The sequence below is a fragment of the Chionomys nivalis genome, chromosome 22 (genome assembly GCF_950005125.1).
Source record: "Chionomys nivalis chromosome 22, mChiNiv1.1, whole genome shotgun sequence".
Classification (NCBI taxonomy): Eukaryota; Metazoa; Chordata; class Mammalia; order Rodentia; family Cricetidae; genus Chionomys; species Chionomys nivalis.
The window spans coordinates 52,552,338-52,578,684 of NC_080107.1; the positions used below are offsets into that span (position 1 = coordinate 52,552,338).

At 40.7% G+C, this 26,347-nt stretch overlaps 1 protein-coding gene across 2 annotated transcripts in view; it reads left to right on the forward strand.

Annotated features, from left to right (window-relative positions):
- Scai (suppressor of cancer cell invasion) overlaps positions 1 to 26,347 on the forward strand; it is a 155,128-nt gene that overhangs the window by 87,424 nt on the left and 41,357 nt on the right. For both annotated transcript variants that reach the window (XM_057754695.1, XM_057754696.1), the window contains 3 exons: positions 18,625 to 18,720; positions 20,517 to 20,603; positions 26,078 to 26,176. In XM_057754695.1, the coding sequence (XP_057610678.1) occupies positions 18,625 to 18,720; positions 20,517 to 20,603; positions 26,078 to 26,176 (282 nt within the window). The remainder of the gene's footprint in view (positions 1 to 18,624; positions 18,721 to 20,516; positions 20,604 to 26,077; positions 26,177 to 26,347) is intronic.

A 26,347-nucleotide genomic window follows, 5' to 3' on the forward strand; every position in this document is an offset into this window, starting at 1 on the left:
TTAAAAGTATTTCAGTAAGAAGGCTAAGTAGATGGGCTCAGCTGATAAAACACTTGTCTTGGAAGCTTACGGTTCAGGAGGTGGATCACTGAGTGTGGTGCTGTGTACTTGTTATCCTTGCCTGGGGAGCTAGAGACAGGAGGATCCCTGGGGATCCCGGCCATCCAGTCTGACCAATTTGGTGAAACTTTAGGTCAGTGAGAGACCCTGTCTCAAAAAATAATGTGGATAACTCCTCAGTAACAGTGGCCAAGGCTGATCTGGGCAAATATGCACACACACGGTTGGGGGGTGGGCTCACATACATACACAGGTTCACAAAGATTTTAGTAGAGATAGTAATGAAAGTCCATTATGTGTGATTAAGTTACAAAAATAAAGGAAATTGCAAATCAGGGTTTTTTTTAAGATTAGAAAAATAGTTATTTTAAAATCTGAGAGAAACAGCATGTTTAGTTTTTTGGTTTTTTGATTTTTTTTTTAATCTATGAATGTTTTGTTTATAATTTGTGTGTGTACAGTGCCAGCAGAGAGGACGTCAGGTCCTCTGGAACTGGAGTTACAGGAAGTTGGGTGCTAGGAACTAAACCTGAGTTCTCTGCAAGAGCAGCAAGTACTTTCTTCCAGCTGAGCCATGTCTTCAGGCCCCACGTGGTATTTTGGTTTATTTTATATTAAAATGAAAATTTTGTGTTCAATGAATTTTCTGAGACAGGCATGGTGGTATATGCCTGTACTAGCTAGCTTTTTATCAACCTGATACAAGCTAGGATCATCTAAGAGGGAATTCCAACTGAAAAAATGCTTCATCAGATTTCCTGTAGGCAAATCTGTTGAGCAATTTATTAATTAATGAATAATGTGGAAGAATCCAGTCCACCAAGGGCTGTGCCTCTCTGCCCTGGCCCCTCATCTTAAGGGCCTGTGACTGGGAAAGGTAAACCAGATCTCCCTTTCTTAGAGTGTGGTGTTTCCTCACAGCGATGGAAAGCAAACTGGGACAGTGCCTGTAATCTGGCTGCCCAGAAGGCTGAGGCTGCAGTCTCCTGAGCCCAGTGCCTAGACTAGTTAAGACTCTACTACCAAAAAAAAGAAAAAGAAAATTATTTTTGTGTGAAATAAAATCCCATGTATGTGTGTGCTTTCTGTTTATTAAAATGTAATCGTTTGTTGTTTAATATTGAACCTTAGTTGGAAAATCCTTAGAAAGGACACTCTCTGTCAGTTCAAAGTCTTCCTTGCAGTTCCCAGGGTGGCAGGGTGGAGAAATGTTACCTTCTCGGCATTATTTACTTTGTCTTCTTTGAATTTCTAAACTAAAAAGTTTTCTTATTTCAAGTTTTGATGCCTTTGGTTTGGTTTTGATCATTTATTTGCAATATATAAGATTTCTTTGGGGCTAACAATGAGAACATTGTTTTTCATTGATTCTCTTCTACCACCTTTATGTGTGTTCTGGAGATCAAACTCAGATTGCCAGGTTCATGAGACGTCTTGCTGTCTTGAGGAAGTTTTTTGATTGTCTCCTTCCTTCTATATTTGTGTTGGTTTAATTGGAAAACAAGATCCCAATGCCTATAGAGCATATGAAATACATGGGTAGTCAGCCAGCACTCCACTCAGGGAGGGGCCAGTGGCATCCAAGTACAGAGGTGTCAACTCTTACACTGGCCATTCCCCCGGACATTCCTTCCACTCTTGCTGCTCCTCTTTCTGCTAGTTTTCTTTGTGTTTTCTCTTTCACGTGTTTCTTGTGGAGGAGGGTGTGAGGAGCACATGCTGGAGATGCAACCCAGGCCTCCATACATAGTAGTCACTTGCTGTGCCACTGAGCCTTCCTCCCAGCTATAGGGAGTCTTTATATTCAAATTTAAAAGGTTTTAGTATATTTTATTTTTTTAAATTATGTATGTGGGGGGGGGTTGTGCACACAAGTGCAAATGTCATAGGAGACCAGAGGCATTGGATTCCCCTGAAACTGGAGTTACAGGCTAGTGTGGGTGGTAGGAATTGAGTTCAGGTCCTCTATAAGAGCCCTTCATGCTCTTAAATGCTGAGCATCTTTCCAGCCCAAATATTTAAAAAAAAAAAAAAAAAAAAAAAAAAAAAAAAAGCAAACATACTCATGTGACCTGAACTCAGAATGAAGATACAAAATGTAGAACCTCAGAAACTCCCTGGGGCTGTCTGTTATGGGGATTTTTACACTTTAGAAACTGAGTCTAAAAGCGCCTGTCAGTGCACGGAAGGCTTCATGCTTTTCTGTGTACCATTTCACTGGGGGCACATACCTTTCCATCTTGTATGTGATGCTTATTTGACTTCTCAGGACCTTTTGTTTCTCCAATTGTAATAATCTGAACAGAATGTTTTCTTTATATAAATCTCCTGTCTGGAATATATACGTAGTACTTAGCTCTTCTGGCTGCTCACTGTGTAAGAAAACCGTCCAGCGAGGAAGAAATGGGTAAAGTGAGTGGTGATTTGCTTATGGTAGTGCGAGCATGTAGTTACAGTAGTCATGAAGTGAGGATAATGTTTTTTAAAAGCTTTGAATACTTTCAGAAAATGATCAAAAGCTCAAGTGCATTGCCATGTTCTGGTTGCCATGGTGACTAAAACCGTGGCAGCAGAATGGAATACTTGGGATTATTCCAGGCGGCAATTTCAGACCTAGGTTTGAGAAACACAGCTGTGTCTCCCAGTGATAGTGGTAACTTGCAAAAGTGGAGGCCTCTAAGTCCCTAATTATTTCACTCTAGAGAAGTAAAGACACACGCCTTGGAGGAGCAGGTAGAGTTGTGGATAAGCACCAAAGTGAAGTGTAGTGGTCTCGGGTGAAGGTGATTACGGAAATTAAGTAAATGTGCACAGATGCTTACAAAGGAACCTTTAGAACTTTCATTAGAGACATGTCTTTGTGATGCCCTTGTTCCTAAAAAGAGGAAAACAGAGAAATGAAGTTTGTTCCATTGTCTCCTTCTTTTCCCTGTTCTCTATCCTCTTCTTCCTTTCTTCTTTCTTCATATTCTCGCAGAGGCAAGTTCAGCAAACTAGTCATTTCAGACGTGATACCCTCTGTTCATCCTTGTGCTCCTTGCCGTCATTTCATGGGCTCACCACTCAAGAGTCAAGTGTACATCTGGCATAGAAAGCCACCAGACACATTGGGTTCATGGTCTAGGAAAGTATTTACTTAGAAATTTAATGTGAGGGGCTGGAAAGACAGCTCAGCAGTTAAGAAATTTAATGTGAGCTGGGTGTGGGTAGAGTTGTAATCCCAGCACCTGGAGCACAGAGTTAGAAGGATTGCTGCAAGTTCCAGGCCAACCAGGGCTACACAATAAGGTCAGAGGCAAAAATAATAGTAGTAAAGAAAAAAGAAAGAGATTTAATATAAGCTATAAATGTAATCATATATTCTAGCTACCTTTTTAAAAGTAAAGAAGAAACAGTATATATTATTTGATTCAATATGCTAATAGTTCTGTTTCATCATGTGATCTGTGTAGGACTTACCAAGATAGTTATGTCCCTGATGCCAAGTCCTTGGTTGCAGTGACTGTTTTGCTCTGGCTTGGGCCTCAATACAGATTAGACCATAAATTTTCATTTCTAGTACTCATTAGCTCTATGTGACTTGTGTTCATGGCTCAGGCAAAACTTTACCCAGTTTTAACTTCTGTGTCACGGTGGCCCACATGGCTCCCTGGTCAATCTGTATTGGCTGTTCTGGGTTCTCTTCTTTGCTTTGGTTTTTCAATTCCTTTCTGTGGTGCAGACAGCATAGAGGGCATTTTCTGTGGGCAGTTCGTAACCAACCACCGGCATTTTGATGATCTCAGGCGCTTTGTCATTTCTTATAGTCTTTCATGAGGGATGCCATAACAGAGTAACATAAGCTAAATGCTTAAGAATGGGACATGTATTTTCTCCCAGTTCTAAAGGCGGCAAGTCCAGGCTTAGGATGTTGGCAAGTTTGATTTCCTCTGAAGACCATGCTCCATCCTGTAGCCTTACACAGCCATTGTTATATGAGGGCCCTGGCATTTATCTGTGTGCCCAGATCTTAGGACACAAATCATACTAGTTTAGGACCCCAAAGTTAGTATTGGTGAAAATGTTTTCTGTGAGCTCTTAGAATGGTTGTCTTATTCAGTTTGGGGAAGGTTCTGAGTAGATTCAAAGCTTCTACCAAGTCTAGCAGTTGAAATGTCATAATGACAATGTAAACCTTGGGCAGATTGGTGAGTTCCCAGCAGTTCTCTTTAACTCTCATGTTTCCTGAGACGGCTCTTATCAGATCTTAACTGTCTGAATGGGTACAGAGCAGGGCCTTCTTTCTGTTCCTGTTAAGCTGTTGCTGGAAGCCAGATTAGGGATAAGTTGGGATAATGTAACTGTAGTTTGTTTTTGTTTGTTTTTCTTGAGGTAGAGTTTGGGGGGGTTGGTTTTGTTGTTTTATTTTGTTCTGTTCTGTTCTGTTTTGAGACTAGGTCTTTATGTAGCTCTGACTGTCCTGAGACATAACCAGAGATGCCTCTTCTGCCTTCTGAGATCTGGGATTAAGGCCATTTTCCACCATGTCCAGCATGTTTTTTTTTAAGATCTTCCAGGAGGATGTGCAGGGTGACTGAGCAGGTAGAAGTGCTTCCTGCCAGGTCTTATATTCTGAGTTTGATCCCTAGGACTCTCACATGGCGGAAGTTAGAGAGATGACTCAGTAGTTAAGAGCATCTGTTGCTCTTGCAGAAGACCGAGGTTTGGTTGCCAAAAACTCACATGTCTGCTCATAACTACCTATAACTCCAGTTCCTGGGGATTCTCTGCTCTCTTCTGTTCTCTGGGTGCCTTGTTTATGTGATAACTTACATATATGTAGTCAAAATACTCATACCCATAAAGTAAAAGTAATAAATTAAAAAAAAAAGAACCCTCTAGGAAGAGCAAACTGAGAGAAAATGTAATGCATAGTGAGATGCTCTGCAAATAGTGCTTGTCCTGGTAATGTGCGAAACAATCCCACACCAGTTAGAATTTAAAGGGGTATTTATTTGGGGGGGGGGGTAAAACTCACAAAACACCAACCATCAGGAAAGGAGCCTAGTCGCTGGAGAAGGAGCCAAGAGTGTGGGCCGAGGCTTGCTGCTCTTTTTAAAAGATAAATAGACCATGCCTCAGTGGGCTGGTATTTCAGCAGCTATTGGCTGAAGGAGCGGAAGGTGCTCCAGCTCCCACAGCACAGTGGGCTCGTACTTCAGCAGCTATTGGCTGAAGGAGTGGAAGGTGCTCCCGCTCCCGCAGCATCCTGGTCACAGATAGCACCCAGTTTTGCCTGTGTTTGTCACTGTGGGAGCTGCTGTTGCAGACAGTGATGTTATACACTGAGGTGGGAACAAGAGTCTCAAACACCACTTGGTTCTTCACACCAGGAATAGAGTCTTTTGGTCTTTTGCTCCTCAAGAGAACCAACATCTAGAACTTTTTTAGATACTACCACATCTATAAGATAGTCTTGGCCAGTTGCCAGATGTGAGCCTTAAAAATCTTAGGAAGAGGCATGGGGTTTAAAGATGTACCCCAAGCTGGCTGCTGGCAGCATACATCTGTCATCTGGTTACCCCAGAGAATGAGTAGGAGGGTTTCATGAACCCAGAAATTCAAGACCAACCTGGGCAGCATAGTGAGAGTAAGAATAAAATAAAACAAAAAGTTGGCATCCTTTTTTTCCAGGAGCATGATAGCATTGGAAAATAAAGTTTTTAGGTCTATGTCTAGATGTGACACCCGTAAGCCTCCTGCAGCTGTTTCTCGGATGTCATTACATTGCTGTATTTGAATTAACAAGTCTGAATTCACATTATTCAGGTACTCGGTATCATAAGCCATCATTAGGAATGAATGACGTACTAAGTGCCTTATATATGCCAGCCCTACCATTCTGGGCATCACACTAGACACAGGGCAAAACAGAGAGCATTTTTCCCCCTTTTATTCAAAACAAAAAAATAAAATGACTTCACTTACTCATCAGCAACATTAAGGTATCTTCCCCTGCCGAAAACACTTAGCTTTTTATACCTGTGAAACTTAACTTTTATACCTGTGGTGTTTCATTTTTTTCTTGCTGGTCAAACAGAGCCCCTGACAAAAACAACTTCAGGAATGAATGGTTCATTTTGCTCACACTGCAAGTAGAGCCATGATGGAGGAGGAGGCCAGGACCACAGTAACGAATGTGCTAGTGCTCTGGCCTTTTCCCTGCATGTAATCTGCTCTCCAGCCCCTGGAGCAGTGCCACCACATTCCGGGTGGACCTTCCATCCTCAGTCACTGACACTCCAAGGTGCGCCTTCTAGTCATTGTTAGAGCTTGAGGACCTGACTTCAGTCCCTGTGACCCACATGGTAGGGTGCAAGAACCAAGTCCTAGAAGTTGTCCTCTGACCCCAACATATACATGTGCCCATTCCAATAAATAAAGGTAACTTAAAAGTATTTTACTGCAAACATTAAACAGGACCTGCTCAGTGTGGTTTTCTCAGTCTCTAGTGCCCTTTTGTCTAATAAACATATAGGAACATGGGTTGGAACAGATGTAGTGTCTGTCTTACAACTTTTTCTGCATAAATAACAGATTTGTGCATGGGCTAGGTGCTTGTTGACTAAAGGCTTATTCAGAGAAGCCAGAATATCTCTTGGTCTTTGGCCACATCTCTGTGGAAGATCTGCAGCACCCTAACCCTGGAGAACAGAATTTGTTCCCAGAAGAGAACTTTGCTAATATGGACTATATACAAATAATACTGGACTATTATCATATGTCTATAAAGAATATCAGAAACAAACATTTGGGAATAATTATGAAATTTATCCTGTTGGACGTGTGATATAGCAGTAGGTCAGTTTACTCTTTTTCTTGAGATTTTTTTTCTAGATGATTGTCCTTTTTTTTCAGATGTCTCATTTGTCCAGTGTTCTTCAGTTTCCTTAGCTGGATGTCTTTATTTTCCTGAAAAGACAAAAACAAAACTCTTCCCCAACCCTAACTTTGGTGAGTTTCCCTTTTAGTAAGTTAAATCTGATCAAATGTTAGACTTATAAGTTAGTTTAAATTGAATGACCATGCTGTTTGATGAACTATCACCTCTTCTAATCAAGAGGTCTCTCTTGTTCAAATCTATCTTTGTCAATTTTGATGGTATCCATAAATTTTTTTTCTCCTGTGGAAACAAGGCAAAATCTCTCCCCCAATGTAACACATATCCTAGTTTCCATTGTGAGGGCAACACATCTTTAAATAGACAGGCTGACTTAGTGTGGTAGTTTTCTCTACTATTCATTGTTTCTTCATAGCTGTCATTCCTCTCTCATTAGCATTTTGAAAGTTGAAAGTTAATAAAGCATTATGTAATCTATTTCTGGGGGGGTCTTTATTACTCCTTCCTTTTTATTAAGCATATCTTTTAGAGTTCTATTTGAACTTTTATATAACTGTTTGCCCTGTAGGATTCTGTGGTATACCTGTATTAAGGTTTATATTGTAATATGCAAAAAGAACTTTCATTTTATGAGAAACATGTTGGAGCATTGTCAGTCTTAATTTTTACAGTTATACCCATGATGGCCATAAATTCTAGCAAATGTGTGATTACAGAATCAGCCTTTTCAGAACTTAAAGCAGTTGCCCATTGAAATCCTAAATAGGTATCTGTGGTATGGTGTGCATATTTTAACTTTCCAAATTCTGTAAAATGAAACAATTTCATCTGCTAAATTTCATTTGAGTACCCTTTGGATTACTTCCTGCAGGTAGTGGAGCTTGGTTGTATAAAGAACAAATAGGACATTTCCTTATAATGTCATTGACTTGTTGCCAGGTGATGGGAAAACCTTTCATGCTCTCTTGTGCCCTGTTCTTGTACAACCTGAATGGTCAGTGACTGTTATTTATATCTAGTAAAAATAATTTCCAGAAGCATACATTAATTTATGATTTGTTTCTAAGTTGGAGGTGTTTTTCTGAGTATTCCATTGCTGTAACAAATCACGTCCCCATAAATTGATTGATATGTTAGCCACATATGGCTTTAATTTTCCTCTCTGTCCGTCTGACCCTATATATTTGACCCATTTCACATTTTGTTTACCTCAGATAAAGTTCCAATCCCTAAAAGCTAAATATTTACCTCCAGAAGAGGCCATTTTGGATGCCAAGATTCTGGTGCAATTATTGTTACATCTGCACCTGTATCTACAAGACCTTCAGTTAAAATGCTATTTATTTGTTTTTTTAACTTTGATCATTGACCATTTGTAGAACTTTGCCAATATTTGCTTTGTGATTTCTCCTGAAATTTTTTGTTTATCTCCAAAAACTGTTCTATCGTCCAGAACAGTATGGTTTTTTTATAATAGGCATTAGGTCCTTTAATTGCTTCATGTGGAGGCCTGCTAGGAGATCCCCAAAGCATTTCACAATGGCAAAGGGTTTCCTTGTCTATCCCTTGTTGATTTGCAGTCATTGGTCCAATGTCTGCCTTTGCCACACCTTCTGAATACTCTGGAAGGGATATGCCTCTTTTTGGATTAACCTTAGAAAAAAACATTGTTTCTAGGATGCCCTGCCTACAATCCTTTTTTAGGTGGCTTTGTTTGCCACAATTAAAACACCTGACATTTTGATTTTTCTTCAAGAATTGGGAATTACCGCTCCTGGTTATCACATCATCATGGTTATCAGATTCATGTATCGTGGAACCGTTTCTCTATGGGTGTTCATTTTGCCTTTAAAAGCCTGATTATCCTTTTGCCTTGTGAATTAGTGTTTTCAAAAGCCAGAGATGCAATAATTATTTATCTAGTTTCTGAATTTGGTATCATTCTATTTCAGCTGAAGTCAATCTTTGTTATATAAAAAAAAAAAAAAAGTGAAGGTTTCTTTGGGGCCCTATATAACTTAGTAAATGATTCAGTTCTTTTTCCAACTTTGTCAGTTCTGTCCCAAGCATTCAAAGTAGCTGTACAGCATAGAGCCAAGGTATGGTCATAATACAGAGACTGTATTTGTACATCACTGTAATCGCCCTCTCCGAGATGTTGATCTTGGGAAATTTCAATGCCTCTAGCCTCATCTTTCTACCACATCCTCCACTGTAATAGAGGACTAGGCTCCAATACTGCTGTAACCAAGTCTTTCCAGTCTTGTGGGACAATTCTGTTACAAGTTGACCATGAATTTAACATCTGCCTCACAAAAGGTGGTTGCATACCATGTAAGACTATCACTCCCTTCAATCTCCTCAAAACTAGCATTTCCATAGGAGTCCAGTCAGCACTTACACAGCCTTGGGGGTACCTGTCACTTGGTGGTTGTTCCTGTAAGGTGACTGGATAAATTAAGATTGGTTGTTTGAAAACCTTGGGCTGTTCCTCTCTAGTTTTATAATATAATACAGAGGTTGGTTCTCCTTTAAATTCCTCTGTCTTTTTCTGAATATCTTGTAGGCTTGTAACTTATCAGTCAAAATGGCATGATTTTCTTTAGTAACTTTTTCTAGAGCCCGTATTTTGGCACTCATATCACCCAACTTTTTTAGGGATAAAAGAATAACCAAACTGATAATGTTTATAACTGACATTACATAAATCCCATCTAAGTTAATTATCCCTTCATTTAATTGTTCCACTTTTAAAGCACCCGTTGTGTAATCATACAGAGCCCTAATTTCCATTGTAATGGTGTTTCCCATTTTTTAAGTGAGAAAAACATCTCTCTGTTTTTTTTTTTAACTAACTCCCCCCTTTTAAAATTCCCAATTGTCTGACCAAATCTGCTGACAGTGGTAGTGATGGTGAAGTGTGCAGCTGACTGCTGTTGTGTAGAACAGAAGAAGCCCGAGCACATGTCAGAGTGTGTGGCTGTGTAGAACAGCAGAAGCCCGAGCACATGTCAAAGCAGCAGCCTAGTGTGGCAGCATCCCAAGAAGGGGGTCCACGGAAAGCCTGCAACCTACCAGAGGTAGCCTCCTGTCTGAAAAACATTCAAGGAATGTGGGAAGAAGCACATGCAGATGGGAGCTGCCTAAAGGCAGACTTGGCTGGTTGTGAGGGGCTAATTCCAGCAGCATTTGGAGCCCAAGCACCTGTGCAGTTTTCTACAAAGAGGCTGCAATAGAAAAATCTCAGACTTGTTCAGAGACCTTGGAAAGGGGGAGGAAAACCTAGCTGGTGAGGCAGTGACATGTATGAGAGCCGCCACGTGTAGCCCCAGTGTGTGCTGGTGGCTGCAAAGCCACGAACAAGCAGCTTCTTTGTGAATTTATGCCCCAAAAGTTGGATACAAGATTAATCATAATTCTAATTAGTCTTAATAAAACCCGGGAGTCAGATATGAGGGGGTGTATTAGATCAGAGAACCAGGAGCAGCCAACAGTTGCCTCCTTCATCTCTCTTTCTTCAGCCTAAAAAGCTGGAATCCTGTCTGTACCCCACTGCTGTGGGATTCCCCTCTGAATGCTGTGGATAGCATTGGTTAATGAATGAAGCTGATTTGGCCTACAACAGGGCAGAATTGAGTAAGGCAGAATTCCAAGCAGCTAGAGGAGGAAAGAAAGTGGAGTCAGAGAGATACGATGTAGCCTCCTGAGAAGAAAGCACCCGCATATCAGTACCAGTAAACCACAAACTTCATAGTAAAATACAGAATAATGGAAATGGATTAATTTAAGATACAAGAGCTAGCTAGAAATACTCTTAAACTAATAGGCCAAACAGTATTGCAATTAATATAGTTTCTGTGTTATTATTTCTTGTCTGAGAAGCCAAGAAACAAAAGGACGGTCACTGTCTACAGAATAGCACCCACCCATCTGCAATCTGGATACATGTGTGCCCTCTTGGGGTCAGGGAAAAAAGTAGCTGAGATCATGCCCATGGCTCCTCGCTCCCCACCTGGGCAGGTGGTAGGATTGGGTTGCTAGGCATGCTCAGGCAAGAGAACATGGCAGATTCCCACTGCCATACACAGAGATATTTCCAGGCTGCACTCTGTACTGCGTGGCAGATTAGCTTTTACTCAGATAAAAAGGGCTTATATGCTGCACGGGTGCTATGACATTTAAAATGTTTAAGAAATTAGGACTTTTCTTGACAATGAGACACATCTGCTCCTGGCAGCACCAATCTACTTATAGAGGATGATGGATATCAAAGAGGATCCGTATGGAGTTTGTTAACCATTTGGGCAAGAAATTGCTCTTGCCTGAACTGCTTGATGATATGCTATATGAACTGGACATGCAGGACCCACAGAAAAACAACTGCTGAACTTGCCTAAAGAAGGTGAGACAGTCCTTCAGGGTTCCTGCTTCATGAGAGAACTGCCAGACATTTTCCAGAACACAGAAGAAAGCAAATGATGGACTTTGCCAGTACAAGGCATAAGAGATCTTCAAATTTCCTGCTTCATGGAAAAGTCTGCCAGATACTATGGGCCTGTAGCTGAAGATGGGTGCTGCAACAATACAGAAGAACTTTGGGTCACTGTTCAAGCAGTGAGATGTCTCTGTCCGTTCTAGAGGTTTGGAAGTTGCTTACAATGCACTTCCTGTTAACTTAGGTAATATATCCTTCTGGTGTCTTTGGCGGAGTTGAAGAATAGATAGTTACAGTTTAGTTATGATAAAAGATAAAGTAGATATAAATATTGTAACTATAATTCTTGCTTGATAACTTTTATTGTATGTAATCTTGCTATGTTAAAGTTAAAACCTTTTTTTATTTAGACAAAAAAGGGGAGGTGATGTAGGATTCCCCTCTGTATGCTGTGAATACCATTGGTTAAAGAATAAAGCTGCTTTGGCTTACAGCAGGGTAGAATTGAGTAAGGCAGGAATTCCAAACAGATAGAGGACAAAAGAAAGTGGAGTCAGAGATCCTCCAGAGGAGAAAGACCTACACATGCACCAGTACTGGTAAACCATGAGCCTCATGGTAAACAACAAAATAATGGAAATGGATTAATTTAAGATATAAGAGCTAGCCAGAAATACGCTTAAGCTAATAGGCCAAACTGTATTGCAGTTAATATAATTTCTGTGATTATTTCGGGTCTGGGCAGCTGGGAACGAACAAGCGGTCTCTGTCTACACCCCACTTTATCACTTCCTGTCTCTACCTACCAAGTGCTAGGATTATGCCACCACTGCCTGGCTCCTGTGGTTAACTAGTAGCTAGCTCCACCCTCTGATCTCCAATCCAGGCAAGCTTTGTCAGAACATAATCAAATATCACACTGATGGAGGAAGGTCATTGGTTAAAAATAAAGAAACTGCTTGGCCCTCATAGGTTAGAACATAGGTGGGTGGAGTAAACAGAACAGAATGCTGGGAGGAAGAGGAAGTGAGCTCAGACGCCATGCTCCCCTCTCCCGGGCAGATGCAGGGCAGCTCCTCTGAGAGACAACGCCATGCTCTCCTCTCCAGAGCAGACACGATGAAGCTCCGACCCAGGATGGACGTAGGCTAGAATCTTCCCGGTAAGCACACCTTGGGGTGCTACACACATGAATAGAAATGGGCCAAGCAGTGTTTAAATGAATACAGTTTGTGTGTTGTTATTTCTGGTATAAAGCTAACCATGCGGGAGCCGGGCTTTGGGAAGAGGCCCTCAGCTCCCACTACATCACACAGCAACACCTTAAAGTATCAGGCTCGTCATTTGCTCTGTTTGTTCCCAGCCTCCTGATGTCCGTCAACAGCACTGAAGATTTAAAGAGAAATTGGTGTCATGCCTACACATTTCTCTAAAATCCCAGAAAAAGAATGTGAGCAGCCAGCTTGCAACATCGGTGCCTATTCAAAATGAAATGCAAGGTCATTTAGTTCACAGAGGCCCATTTAATTTAACTGCATTAATCATTAATTTCCCATCTCTGTTGACAGCAATAATAATCAGATGATGCATTTAGAGATAAAAGCCAGAGTCAAGCGCTGAATTTTAGAAGAATTTATCTAAAACTCTGTTTTTTTGTTTGTTTTTGTTTTTCAAGAGAGGGTTTCTCTGTATAGTTCTGGCTGTCCTGGAACTAGCTCTTGTAGACCAGGCTGGCCTCGAACTCACAGAGATCCACCTGCCTCTGCCTCTGCATGCTGGGATTAAAGGTGTGCGCCACCAGCATCATTCTAAAACTCTTTATCAAATACTTTATTTAATTTTAGACTCTTAGGCATTTTATAATGGTTTATGTGTTAGCTTCTATGATATGTGTCATTAGAAAAAGGGGGATTACCCTGGCGGTGGTGGCGCACGCCTTTAATCCCAGCATTTGGGAGGCAGAAGCAGGCGGATCTCTGTGAGTTCGAGGCCAGCCTGGTCTACAAGGGCTAGTTCCAGGACAGGCTCCAAACCTACGGAGAAACCCTGTCTCGAAAAAACAAAAAGAAAAAAGGTGATCATAAGAAATAAGTTAACCTGCCGGGCGGTGGTGGCGCACACCTTTAATCCCAGCACTTGGGAGGCAGAGGCAGGCGGATCTTTGTGAGTTAGAGACCAGCCTGGTCTACAAGAGCTAGTTCCAGGACAGGCTCCAAAACCACAGAGAAACCTTGTCTCGAAAAACAAAAAAAAACAAAAAAAAAAAAAAGAAAGAAGTTAACCTTATTTTGTAAAACTTTTATAGCTGATTCTTACCATTTTGTTCTGTGTATTTGGTATGGGGGAGGGAGTAGGCTCACAAGCCCTGTAGTTTATGAGAAGGTAAAAGGAGCTTTTTCGGGTTATCGCTCTTCTCTCCCGTGTGGGTCTTACAGATCCTACTCAGGTCGTCAGCCATGGCAGCAGGCTCCCTTACTTCCTAAGCCATCGTCAGCGCAGTTGTGATTCTTTAGACTGGAATGATAAACGCCATGAATTCTTTTGAGGAAATTAGTATTTTAACAGATATATGTAGCTAACATTGTTTGTTGTTCTAAAAGTGAGAAATGTTTGTATTTATCATTTACTGACAAATCCTGTTTAGTGATTTTCTTAGTGATACTAGAAAACCAGTCACTTTTATCTCAGATGTTATTTCTTCTTTTACTAACCCCAACATTGGGCACAGAACATTCATCTTTAAAACCCTGTTTTCTTATACCTAACCTGTTACACAACATGAGGGAGGAACGAGATGCCTGTGGGTTTCAAAGATCCCACACGTGGGTCACTGATGGGTCAGGACTTGAGCTTTCTTTCTCCTGACAGACCTGAGCAGGGGCAGAGTGGGATTATAAGCACAAAATTCACAACATTTATTGCCAGGTTACAGTTACAATTTTTACCAGTCAGAAATCAAAGATTGGGAACTTTCCTTGTGTATTCCAACCTTGTTAATCAACATACAATGCAAGCCTTTTAGTCCAATCCATCATTTTCGTTTGTTCCTTCTGTTGTTAGGAACAGCCATGATGCTTCTAGAGGACAAAAGATGCATAGCAGCTATGTCTGTGGTTTAGAAAGGAGGTGGGTCAACTACTGGGAGGTTCTCAGCTCCGCTAGGGCTTGGGAACCTAAACTTTGTTTCACCCTTAGGTTAAATGGAGTCTGAAGTCAGAATGGCAGCACTCAGGCCAAGGTGCTTTTGCCTGCTCCCATCACAACAAAAATATAAATACAACCTTTGTTATCATCATCATTCTGTATGTCCGTGTGGGTCCTTGTGACATCCTCATGTGGAGGTCAGAAAGCAGCCTGTAGAGTCATTCCTTTTTTTTTTTTTTTTTTTTTTTTTTGGAGGGGGCAGGGGAGGGAGCAGGGTTTGGTTTTTTTTTTTTTCTTTTATTTATTTTTACTTCTTTTTTAATTAAAATTTCCACCTGCTCCCCATTTCCCATTTCCCTCCCCTCCTCCCAAATATTGCCCCCTCCCCCCACTCCCCTCTCCCTATCCCCATTTCTCTTCTCCTCCCCCCACACCATTCCCCCTCCCTCTCGATACTGAAGAGCAGTCCAAATTCTCTGCCCTGCGGGAAGACGAAGGTCTTCTATCTACGTCCAGGAAGGTGAGCTTCTAAACAGGCTAAGCTCCCACAAAGCCAGTTCATGTATTAGGATTGAAACCTAATGCCATTGTCCTTGGCTTCTCATCAGTCTTCATTGGCCGCCATGCTCAGAGAGTCCGGAATCAACCCATGCTTATTCAGTCCCAGACCAGCTGGCCTTGGTGGGCTCCTAATAAATCAGTTCCACTGTCACAGTGGGTGGGTGCATCCCTCGTGGTCCTGATTTTTTGCTCTTGTTCTCCCTCCTTCTGCTCCTCATTTGGACCTTAAGAGCTCAGACCGTTGCTCCAAATTGAGAATCTGTCTCTACCTCGATCCATCGCCAGATGAAGGTTCTAAGGTGATATGCAAGATATTCATCAGTATAGGATAGGGTTATTTCAGGTTCCCTCTCCTTAGTTGCCCAAGGTACCAGCTGGGGACATATTCCTGGACACCTGCGAACCCCTCTAGAGTCAAGTCTCTTGCCAACCCTAAGATGGCTCCCTTAGATAGGATATATACTTCGCTGCTCCCGTATCCATCCTTCCTATATCCCAACCATCCCAATCCCCCGAGCTCCTCCCATCCTCCCCTTCTCATATTTCTCATCCCATTTCCCCTTTGCCCCATGCCACCTCACCCGCAAGTTCCCAGTTTTTGCCCTGCAATCTTGTCTACTTCCCCCTCTCCATGCGGATGACTATATGATTTTCTTTGGGTTCACTTTCTTATTTAACTTCTATAGGATCACACATTATATGCTTAATGTCTTTTATTTATGGCTAGAAACCGATTATGAGTGAGTACATCCCATGTTCCTCTTTTTGGGTCTGGGATACCTCACTCAGGATAGTGTTTTCTATTTCCATCCATTTGCACGCAAAATTCGAGAAGTCATTGTTTTTTACTGCTGAGTAGTACTCTAATATGTGTATATTCCACACTTTCTTCATCCATTCCTCCATTGAAGGGCATCTAGGTTGTTTCCAGGTTTTGGCTATTACAAACAATGCTGCTATGAACATAGTTGAACAGATACTTTTGTCATTTGATGTGGCATCTCTTGGGTATATTCCCAATAGTGGTATTACTGGATCTTGGGGTAGGTTGATCCCAAATTTCCTGAGAAATCGCCACACTGATTTCCAAAGTGGTTGCACAAGTTTGCATTCCCACCAGCAATGAATGAGTGTGCCTCTTTCTCCACAACCTCTCCAGCAAAGGCTATCATTGGTGTTTTTGATTTTAGCCATTCTGACAGGTGTAAGATGGTATCTCAAAGTTGTTTTAATTTGCATTTCCCTTATCCCTAAGGAGGTTGAGCATGACCTTAGGTGTCTTTTGGCCATTTGAATTTCTTCTGTTGAGAATTCTCTGTTCAGATCAGTGCCCCATTTTTTTATTGGGTTCATTAGCATTTTAAAGTTTAGTTTCTTGAGTTCTTTATATATTTTGGTGATCAGACCTTTGTTGCAGGGTTGGTGAAGATCTTCTCCCAGTCAGTGGGTTGCCTTTTTGTCTTAGTGACAGTGTCCTTTGCTTTACAGAAGCTACTCAGTTTCAGGAGGTCCCATTTATTCAATGTTGCCCTTAATGTCTGTGCTGCTGGGGATAAACGTAGGAAGTGATCTCCTGTACCCATATGTTGTAGAGTACTTCCAACTTTTTCTTCTATCAGGTTCAGTGTGTTCAGACTAATATTGACGTCTTTAATCCATTTGGACTTGAGTTTTGTGCATGGTGATAGATATGGATCTATTTTCATTCTTCTACACGTTGACAACCAGTTCTGCCAGCACCATTTGTTGAAGATGCTCTCTTTTTTCCATTGAATACTTTTAGCTCCTTTATCAAAAATTAGGTGTTCATAAGTTTGTGGGTTAAAATCAGGGTCTTCTACTCGGTTCCATTGATCGACTTCTCTGTTTTTATGCCAATACCAAGCTGTTTTCAATACTGAGGCTCTGTAATAGAGTTTGAGGTCAGGGATGGTAATGCCTCCAGACGATCCTTTATTATATAAGATTGTTTTGGCTATCCTGGGTTTTTGTTTCTGAGGGAGAAATCTTTGGTTTGGTTTTTTGAGACAGGGTTTCTTTCTGTGTGTAACAGCCCTGGCTGTCCTGGAACTTACTCTGTAGACTAGGTTGGCCTCAAACTCAGAGAACCTCCTGAGTGCTGAGATTAAAGATCTGCACCACCACTGCCTAGCTTTCCTTCCATCTTTATGTAGGTCCCAGAGACTGGGCTCAGGCTGAAAGAGCTAGTACTTTACCGACTGAGTGATCTCACCAGCATACAACTTCTTTACTTAAGCAACAAAATAAACATTACAAGAAAATTATCTCACATAAAAAATTTACTAAAATATTAAATGGTTAGGCTATGAGATTGCTGCTTTTTTTATTACACTTTTTTCTTTGTGAAGATAAGCCTTCAGAAACATTCTGGATGTTTCTTCACTGCGTGTATAAGGAAGGTGATGTTGCTTGTTTGTTATGTATATAGACACAGTCTCCTTTCGTGTAGCTTAGAATGGACTCAAACTCATTATCCCCCTGCTTCAACCTTTTGCTTAAGTGCTACACACATGTAGCACCATGCCTGGCTATTTGAAGTTGTATCTTTCAGTCCTGAAATCTCTTGAATTTGTAGATTTTCTCTACTTCGACTATAGGCATTTCCTTTATTTTTTTTTTTCTTTTCATCACTCCCTTTTTGGCAGAATTTAACTTTTTCTTAGAGCATTTTTTTAAAGTACAACTAACTGATACAACCTGAGCTAGCTAGTAACATTCCCTTTCGCCTTCTTTGTGTAGACCCTGAGTTCATTTGTCCCATTGCCTGTGTTCTAGATCACAGTCGGCAGAATTCTGCCATCCTACCAGTGACCTCATTTCCAGCCATTGTTTAAGAGTTACTGCTGCTATAACAAATGTTCCCAAATTTTCATGCCTTACTACAATGGAGATTTATTTCTAACTCCTCGGTTACCTGTGAGTTGTCTGCAGCTCTCTGAATCAATTAAATATTTCTTCTCTGTGTTGCAGGCTATAGAGTAGTCAGTTTCAGAACAGATGGTAAAGTAAAAATGGAATAACTTACAATTACATTATTTGCCCCAAACAAGATAATATTGTTAGGCTTAATATTCATACGGTAGGGAGTATTTGTTTCTCTAAGGCAGATATCACAGCTCAGCGGGTTTAGGGACATGTATTTCTCTTCTAAGAAGATAGAATAGCACCAATTACACACCCGATTCTAGTTATGTATTTCCTAAGCAGTGTTTTCAGATTGCTCCGTCTTAGCTAAAGATAAACATTGGAAATCACTAGTATCCGAGTAAGTATATCTATCACCTGCTAGTGAAGATATGATTGTGTCCTCATGGGAGAGTTGTGTGCCGAGGACACTAAGGCAAACTATCATTTAGTGCAAGACCAGGAAAACGTGTTCTGGTACATAGAATTATTTTTGCTTCAAAAACTGGAATTTGGTTTAACAGAAAATCTAAGGTAAATACTTCAATTGATACTGTTTTTACCATAACAAGACTTAATTTCCAAAAATTTAATGTGAACATCCACTTTATTTTTACAGAGATTTGCCTCAATATGGACAGAAGCAGTGGCAATCCTACTTTGGAAGAACTTTTGATGTTTACACCAAACTCTGGAAATTTCAGCAGCAGCATCGGTAAAGAGTTTCATAGCTAAAGGGTGTAAAGGTGCATTGTATAGTTGTATATTCACTATAGTTCTGACCACGAACAAATCTTATTTTGTTCTTTATTTTGGTTTACAGTGTGTGTGTGTGTGTGTGTGTGTGTGTGTGTGTGTGTGTGTGTTACTTGCTGGAGTCAGATCTTGATTTCCACCATGTGGGTTCTGCATATCTTCCTGGCTCAGTCTTGGAGCTTTTAAAATAACATATTTCAGTGCTTCTTGACCTTTTGGTTAAGATCAAGTGTAAAATAATATATCTCATGAGCCAAATGTTCTGACCACGAACAAATCTTATTTTGTTCTTTATTTTGGTTTACAGTGTGTGTGTGTGTGTGTGTGTGTGTGTGTGTGTGTGTTACTTGCTGGAGTCAGATCTTGATTTCCACCATGTGGGTTCTGCATATCTTCCTGGCTCAGTCTTGGAGCTTTTAAAATAACATATTTCAGTGCTTCTTGACCTTTTGGTTAAGATCAAGTGTAAAATAATATATCTCATGAGCCAAATGAAAACAGTTTTTTTTCTTCTGTTTTAAGATTTTTAGTTTGTTCTAATTTTTAATGATGGTGTTGTATGGAAAAGGAATCTACTGCTTGCACCTGGGAAGACGACCTGTGCTCTTCCAAACCACATTCTGAAATGTGGTTAGCAGTCCACACTTTTGGGGAGGAAGGTTGCATCTTTTCTTTTGTGAGACAGGTCTCACTATGTCGCCTTGGCTGGCCTGGAGCTCTGAAGACCAGGCTGATCTCAAGCTCACCAAGATCCATCTGCCTCTGTCTCCCAAGTGCCAATATTAAAGGTATGGTCCCCCAGGCCCAATGGAACTATTGAGAACTTAGACTATATTCTCTCTTTTCTGTTTTCTTTTTGTTTTGTTTTGTTTTTTCTTTTTCTTTTTCTGATATTGGGTCTCACTTCATTATCCTGGCTGACCTAGAAACCCCTGAAAACTCATATCAATTCTCCTGCCTCTGCCACCTCAGAACTGACCTTTGCCTCCTGAGTTGTGGGATTACAAATGTGAACCATTGCAACAGGCTTTCAGTAGATATTTTTTTCTGAGACAGGATTTCTCTGTGTAGCCCTGGCTGTCCTGGAACTTGCCCTGTAGACCAGGCTGGCCTCAAACTCACAGAGATCCTCCTGCCTCTGCCTCCCAAGTGCTGGGATTAAAGCTATGCTGCCACAGTGTGTGCCTGGCTTCAGCAGACATTTAATAACTATTTTGTAAGCTAAGTATGTTGGTATACACCTATAATTCTAGTTCTTAGGAGGTGGAAATAGGATCAAGAATTCATGGTTATCTTCAACTACACAGATAGGCCAGTCTTAGCTACATGAAATCCTGTCCCTAAAAGAACAGAGGCTGGAGAGAAAGTGTTTGTCTACAAGTTTGAATCCCAGCAATCAATGTGGTGAAATGGGAAGTAAAGAGCGAAGAATCCCTGACTAGCCTCCATGCACAGTAGTGACCACGAAGGTGAGGCACGAGGGCTGACAATGAGGGCTATCATCTAACCGCCACATCTGAGTTCAAACAATCACGTATTCATGCACATGTATGTACAGATTATATATACATATACACACAAAGATATAACACAAATCAGTCAGTTAATAAAGAAACATTTTTAATGGAGTTAAATGGTTAAATCTTATTCATAAGTTGTGCTAATTGGATGATATTTTATCATTGAATTTACAGAACTGGTTATTTTTGAAATTTATGTTTTGTTATATCTATTTTTTGTCTTCTGTGTAAACAGACAAGTCTTGGATAATCGGTATGGCTTGAAGCGGTGGCAAATAGGAGAAATTGCTTCCAAGATTGGACAGCTGTATTACCATTATTAGTAAGTGAATTACACATGGAAAGAAGAAAGTGTTTCTTTGGTTAAAACAGCACGTAAGAGAGAGGACAGTGAGTTATAGACAGAATTTTGTTCAGACAAGATGGATCAGGATGGCACCATGAAATGGCCTTGCATAATTCAAGCAGTGTTATTGATGTCAGGTGGTCTCTTCAGCAACTCATTCGATCAGACCTGAGGAATTTAATCTTTTTTTTTTTAATAAATGATGACTACTAAATATGTTTATTGTTCTTGGGTCTTTTTAAGTCTTGATGGTGTGTAGAGACACAGTATGCATATTCATGGCATCCTTTAAACACTCATCCTAGTTGGCTATGCTTGAAAGGTCATGTGACAAAAATAGACAGTTGTTTGCCTCCTTGGAATAGTAACATCTGTGTAGTCTCACCTTTGAGTGAAGGAAAGAAGAAATCTCCTTTTACAAATGTGACTCTCGGCACAAAGTAACATTAATAACCAAAGACTTGGACCTCAGGTAGGCAAATCTCTGTGAGCTCAAGGCCCAGCCTGGTCTGCAGAGTGAATTTCAGGACAGCCAGGGATACACAGAGAGACCTGTCAACAAAACAGAACAAAAAGATAAGAAAAGTCCTCATCTTCCCAGCTTTGGCATGGCACTTAGAGTACACACCACTAAAATCTCTCTTTGTTAGAACAAGATCTTTAAAATCTGGTTCTGGTGCTGGGAGTAAGTTATTATTAGAATGCTCACCCCGGAGAAGACATATATGCCATCCCTCCAACATAAAGGTAGTACCAGCCTGCAGATAGGGAGAAGGGCTGGGACACTGCCATCTTCTGAACAAGATACAGCCATTGTAATCATGAACCCATAACACCTACAGTAGATCTGCACTGCAAAGGGCCCATTGACAGCCAGACCTTGATGGAGAAATCAGGGGGCCTTACTCAGTACTCCACCATTTCCTACTGGTAGATATTCTATCAGTGCTGTGGTTATGTACTTACTGTACCCTCACCAGATTCCATAGATAGTCCCAGTCTAATGGTTGCATAAATGGCCCTGATTAAACCAAATGGGTTATACAACAAAACCATGTCATGAATCTGGGAAAAGGACAGGGAAAAAGACTTGATAGGAGTGGGAAGGTGAGAAAGAGGAGAGAGTAACCAGAATTGTTGTTCGTTTTACTCTTTACTCTTTGGGGGCCTGCCACCCAGTTCCAAAATAAATACACACAGACGCTTATTCTTACTTATAAATGTCCAGTGTAGTAGGAGCTGTGGGCTGTGTTCCTGCCGCCCCAGCTCCTGGTAGCCTGACTAGCTTATGCCCCAAAATAACAACACACAAATTGTATTCTTTTAAACACTGCTTGGCCCATTACCTCTAGCCCTTACTGGCTAATTCTCATATCCCAATCAACCCATCTCTAATAATCTATGTAGCACCAGTCTTACCAGGAAAGATTCAGCATGTCTGACCTGGCGGCTTGCTTCATCGCGTCTGCCGGGGAGAGGGGAGCATGGCGTCTGAGCTCACTTCCTCTTCCTCCCAGCATTCTGTTCTGTAACTCCACCCACCTATGTTCTAACCTATGAGGGCCAAGCAGTTTCTTTATTTTTTAAGCAATGACCTTCCTCCATCATTTCCCCTTTTTCTGTTTAAACAAAAAAAAAAAGGAAGGCTTTAACTTTAACATAGCAAAATTACATATAACAAAACAGTTATAGTAAAAATTACAATATTTACATCTATTTTATCTTTATCATAACTAAGGAAAACTATAACTATAACTAACTATTCTTCAACTCCATCAAAGACTCCAGAAAGATACAATATTACCTAAGCAAACAAGAAATAAGCAACTTTCAAACTCTAGAAATGACAGAGACATCTCGCTGCCTTGACAGTCACCCAAAGTTTCTCTGTACCGTTGGAGCATCCATCTTCGGCCTACAGGCCCATAGTTTCCAGCAGATATTTCCATGAAGCAGGAAATTTCAAAGGCAGTTCAGTCACTATCTGCTGTGTCCTGCAGAATGTCTTGTAGACTCTTTCATGAATCAGGAACCCCGAAAGATCATCTCACCTTTAGGCAAGTTCAGCAGTCCTCTCTCTGTGGGTTCTCTGTGTCCAGTTTATACAGTAGTCCAGGCAAGAGCAGTTTCTTGCCCAAATGGCTATCAAACTCCATAAGGATCCTCTTCGATGCCCATCTTCTTCTTAAAGTAGATTGGTGCTACCAGGAGCAGAGTGTCTCATTGTCATGAAAAACCCTAAGTTATTAGAACATTTAAAATGCCATATTCTCTAGCCTTTGAAAGATATGATGAATGCCTATCTAAAATATATCCATGCACGTCTAGAAAATCTAACATGACTACAAACTTGACTATTATAGATGATTATCCATTAACAACCTACATACATTATATTTTTAAGTGAACTACACAATCACAATACCTTAATCAAGATTAGAAATACATATACATATAGCAAAATTGACCTTAAATCTCTATCAATAAAGCAAAATCTATACTAATGCAAATTACTCATACCTATATCATATCCCCCTTTAAATGTAAAAGAACATTTATAAACAATATTTGGGAATATGGGCGCAGTTATTTCTCTCCAAACTGCTTCCTGCTGAATGGGGGTGCTGTTAATCAGGTCTTTCATGGTATAACCTATGTGCTAGGTTCCTCTCAGTCAGCAGTTGAGCAAAGTAATTTTTTGAAGGTATTCACTGCAACCTTTCAGGAGGGCGTGGTCTATCATACCATATTGGAATGGAAGTAATACACAGGGTGTCATCCTCTGTGAAAACAAAAGAAGAAACTCTTTTCCAAAGCATCATATCCTTAGATCCAAATTCTGAAGTCAAGGTATTTTCAAAATATCTATGTTAGATTAGTTCAACAGCATTTATAAACAAATATCTTTTAGCAGCTGTTGCTCTTTCCTCAGCATTCAAACAATTCAAAGAGAGCATAATAGCGTACAGTATCAAGATTCTCTGTGTATTTTCCATCTTTGTGTGGCTTTATTTTAACCTCTATTTTGTTTATTTTTTCTTTTAACTTTTTGCTTTTTGAGACAGGTTCTCTGTATATCTTTGACCTGGAATAACTCTGTCGACCAGGCTGTCCTTGAACTCTCAGAGACCCATCTGTCTCTGCCTCCCAGGCATTGGGATTAAAGGTGTGTACTGCCACACCTTGAAGTCACAGAGGTCAATCTCCCTCAGCCTCCCAAGTGTTGGGATTAAAGGTGTGTACTACCACACCCAACTACTCTCTTTCTTCCTTATTTTTGTTTTTTTTTTACTTTAAGAATTTTAACTTTTAGCCTGCATATATTTTTAACACACTGTAAATCATTTAGAAGTTTTCTTTGTTTTTGACGCTCTCTTTACTGTATCTCTCTTTGTATTTCTGACCACATGAGTCTTTAATTTACCAAGCAATATCAGTAAGACTAAAGCCGTGGCTTTGACGGCTGGATCCAGCCCATTCCTTAGCTTTCTGCCATTCCAGCCTTATGGCTGAAGTACCCGCCAGAGCCCTGTTCATCGCCACAACTCTACAATGTTTCAAGGTCCTTGCCAGCAAGCAAGCTGCAACAGTATTAAGCAACACTCAAAAGCTCCATAGTCAGGACCGCCTGCTTGAAAGTCAGCTGACGGCCCAGAAAACTGACATTTTTAAACAGTGCAGCTTTTTTCCTGCTACGGCTGAAAACCGAAAAACATGCATTCAGCTTTTATCAATACCATTTACGTGTTTCGTGGCAGGACCTCTTAATGAGCTGCAGGGTTTTGCAGCTAAAGCTGAGTCAGGAAGCCTCTCTTAGATGAGAGTGCTTGCTTGCCTCTAGCTAGCAGAGCAGACCCGAGAAATTGCTGCTACCAAGAAAACATGCTTTACTCTCTTCTTTCCCAAGCTTTCTCAGGCTTTCTGTGGATTCAGTTGTCCTCACGTTGGGGGCCATTCTGTAGTAGGAGCTGCAGGCTGTGTTCCTGCCGCCCCAGCTCCTGGTTGCCTGGCTAGCTTATGCCCCAAAATAACAACACACAAATTGTATTCTTTTAAACACTGCTTGGCCCATTAGCTCTAGCCCTTACTGGCTAATTCTCATATCCCAATCAACCCATCTCTAATAATCTATGTAGCACCAGTCTTACCAGGAAAGATTCAGCATGTCTGACCTGGCGACTTGCTTCATCGCGTCTGCCGGGGAGAGGGGAGCATGGCGTCTGAGCTCACTTCCTCATCCTCCCAGCATTCTGTTCTGTTTACTCCACCTACCTATGTTCTAACCTATGAGGGCCAAGCAGTTTCTTTATTTTTTAACCATGACCTTCCTCCATCAGTCTGGCCTTAGCTTGGCTTGTTTCTTGCCAGCTTTTCCTAACTTAAATTATGCCATCTACCTTTTGCCTCTGGGATTTTAACTTCCTTTATTTCTGTGTATCTTTTCTTTCCTTCTTATTCTGTGTCTGGCTAAGTGGCTGGCCCCTTCTTTTCTCACTCCTTGATCTTCCTCTCCCCGGATTTCCTATCCTATTTTTTTCTCTCTGCCTGCCAGCCCCACCTACCTTTTCCCTGCCTTGCTATTGGGCGTTCAGCTCTTTATTAGACCAATCAGGTGTTTAGACAGGCAAAGTAACACAGCTTCACAGAGTTAAACAAATTCAGCATAAAAGAATGTAACACATTTTACATCATTAAACAAATATTCCACAGATAAACGGATGTAGTGCATCTTAAATTAATATTCCATAACAAGAATGCATTGTGTGTGTGCATGCACACGTGCATGTAAAATTGTCAAAGCATTAAATAAATTTTTAAAGTAAATTATTTTTGAAAGTTTCTTCTTTTTTAAGATTTATGTATTGTGTATATAGTATTCTGCCTGCATGCATTCCTAAAGGCCGGAAGAGAGCACCAGATTTCACTACAGATGGTTATAAGCCACCATGTGGTTGCTGGGAATTGGACTCAGGACCTTTAGAAAAGCAGGCAGCACTCTTAACTACTGAGCCATCTCTCCAGCCCTGAAGGTTTCTTATTAAATTAGACATACTAAACAGACTACATAGCTCATTAGCACCCCTCAAAGAGTAGTATGAGTTAATAAGGAGGAAAAAGCTAAAGAAATGGGTGAATATTTCAGTATCAACTGATTAGGGAGAAGTTATAGAAGGTCTAGACCTGGGAGCAGATATACTCAAGTAGAATGCTGACATTTTGTAGAATGGGAATGACATGTGCTTTAATTGACTTCCAAAATGCTTAGGACAGCAAGGAAACATTTTGTTGTTGCTCTGGTTCCTAGACAATTGAAAGACAACACGAGTAATACTTTGCTGACTCTGAGTTAGCAGTCATTAGCATCCACCTGCGTAGAGTTGGACAACTGGAACAAGTGTTTCTCATGAAGAATACACCTAGTTTGATCACTTTAAATTTTTTTCTTATAGTTTACGAACATCTGAGACCAGCTATCTGAATGAGGCTTTCTCCTTCTACTCTGCAATCAGACAGAGGTCATACTACTCTCAAGTTAATAAAGAAGACAGGTATGTATCATCTGTGCTTTCAGAAAGATGACAGGACATTCAGCATTTTAGCCCGTGTGTGTCCATGTGCATGCACATGCGAAGGCGAGAGAATGACTTTGAGAAAGAGTCATTCTCTACTCCAGCTCAGGTCTTCAGGCAAGTGTCTCTATCCACTGAGCTGTCTCGTCA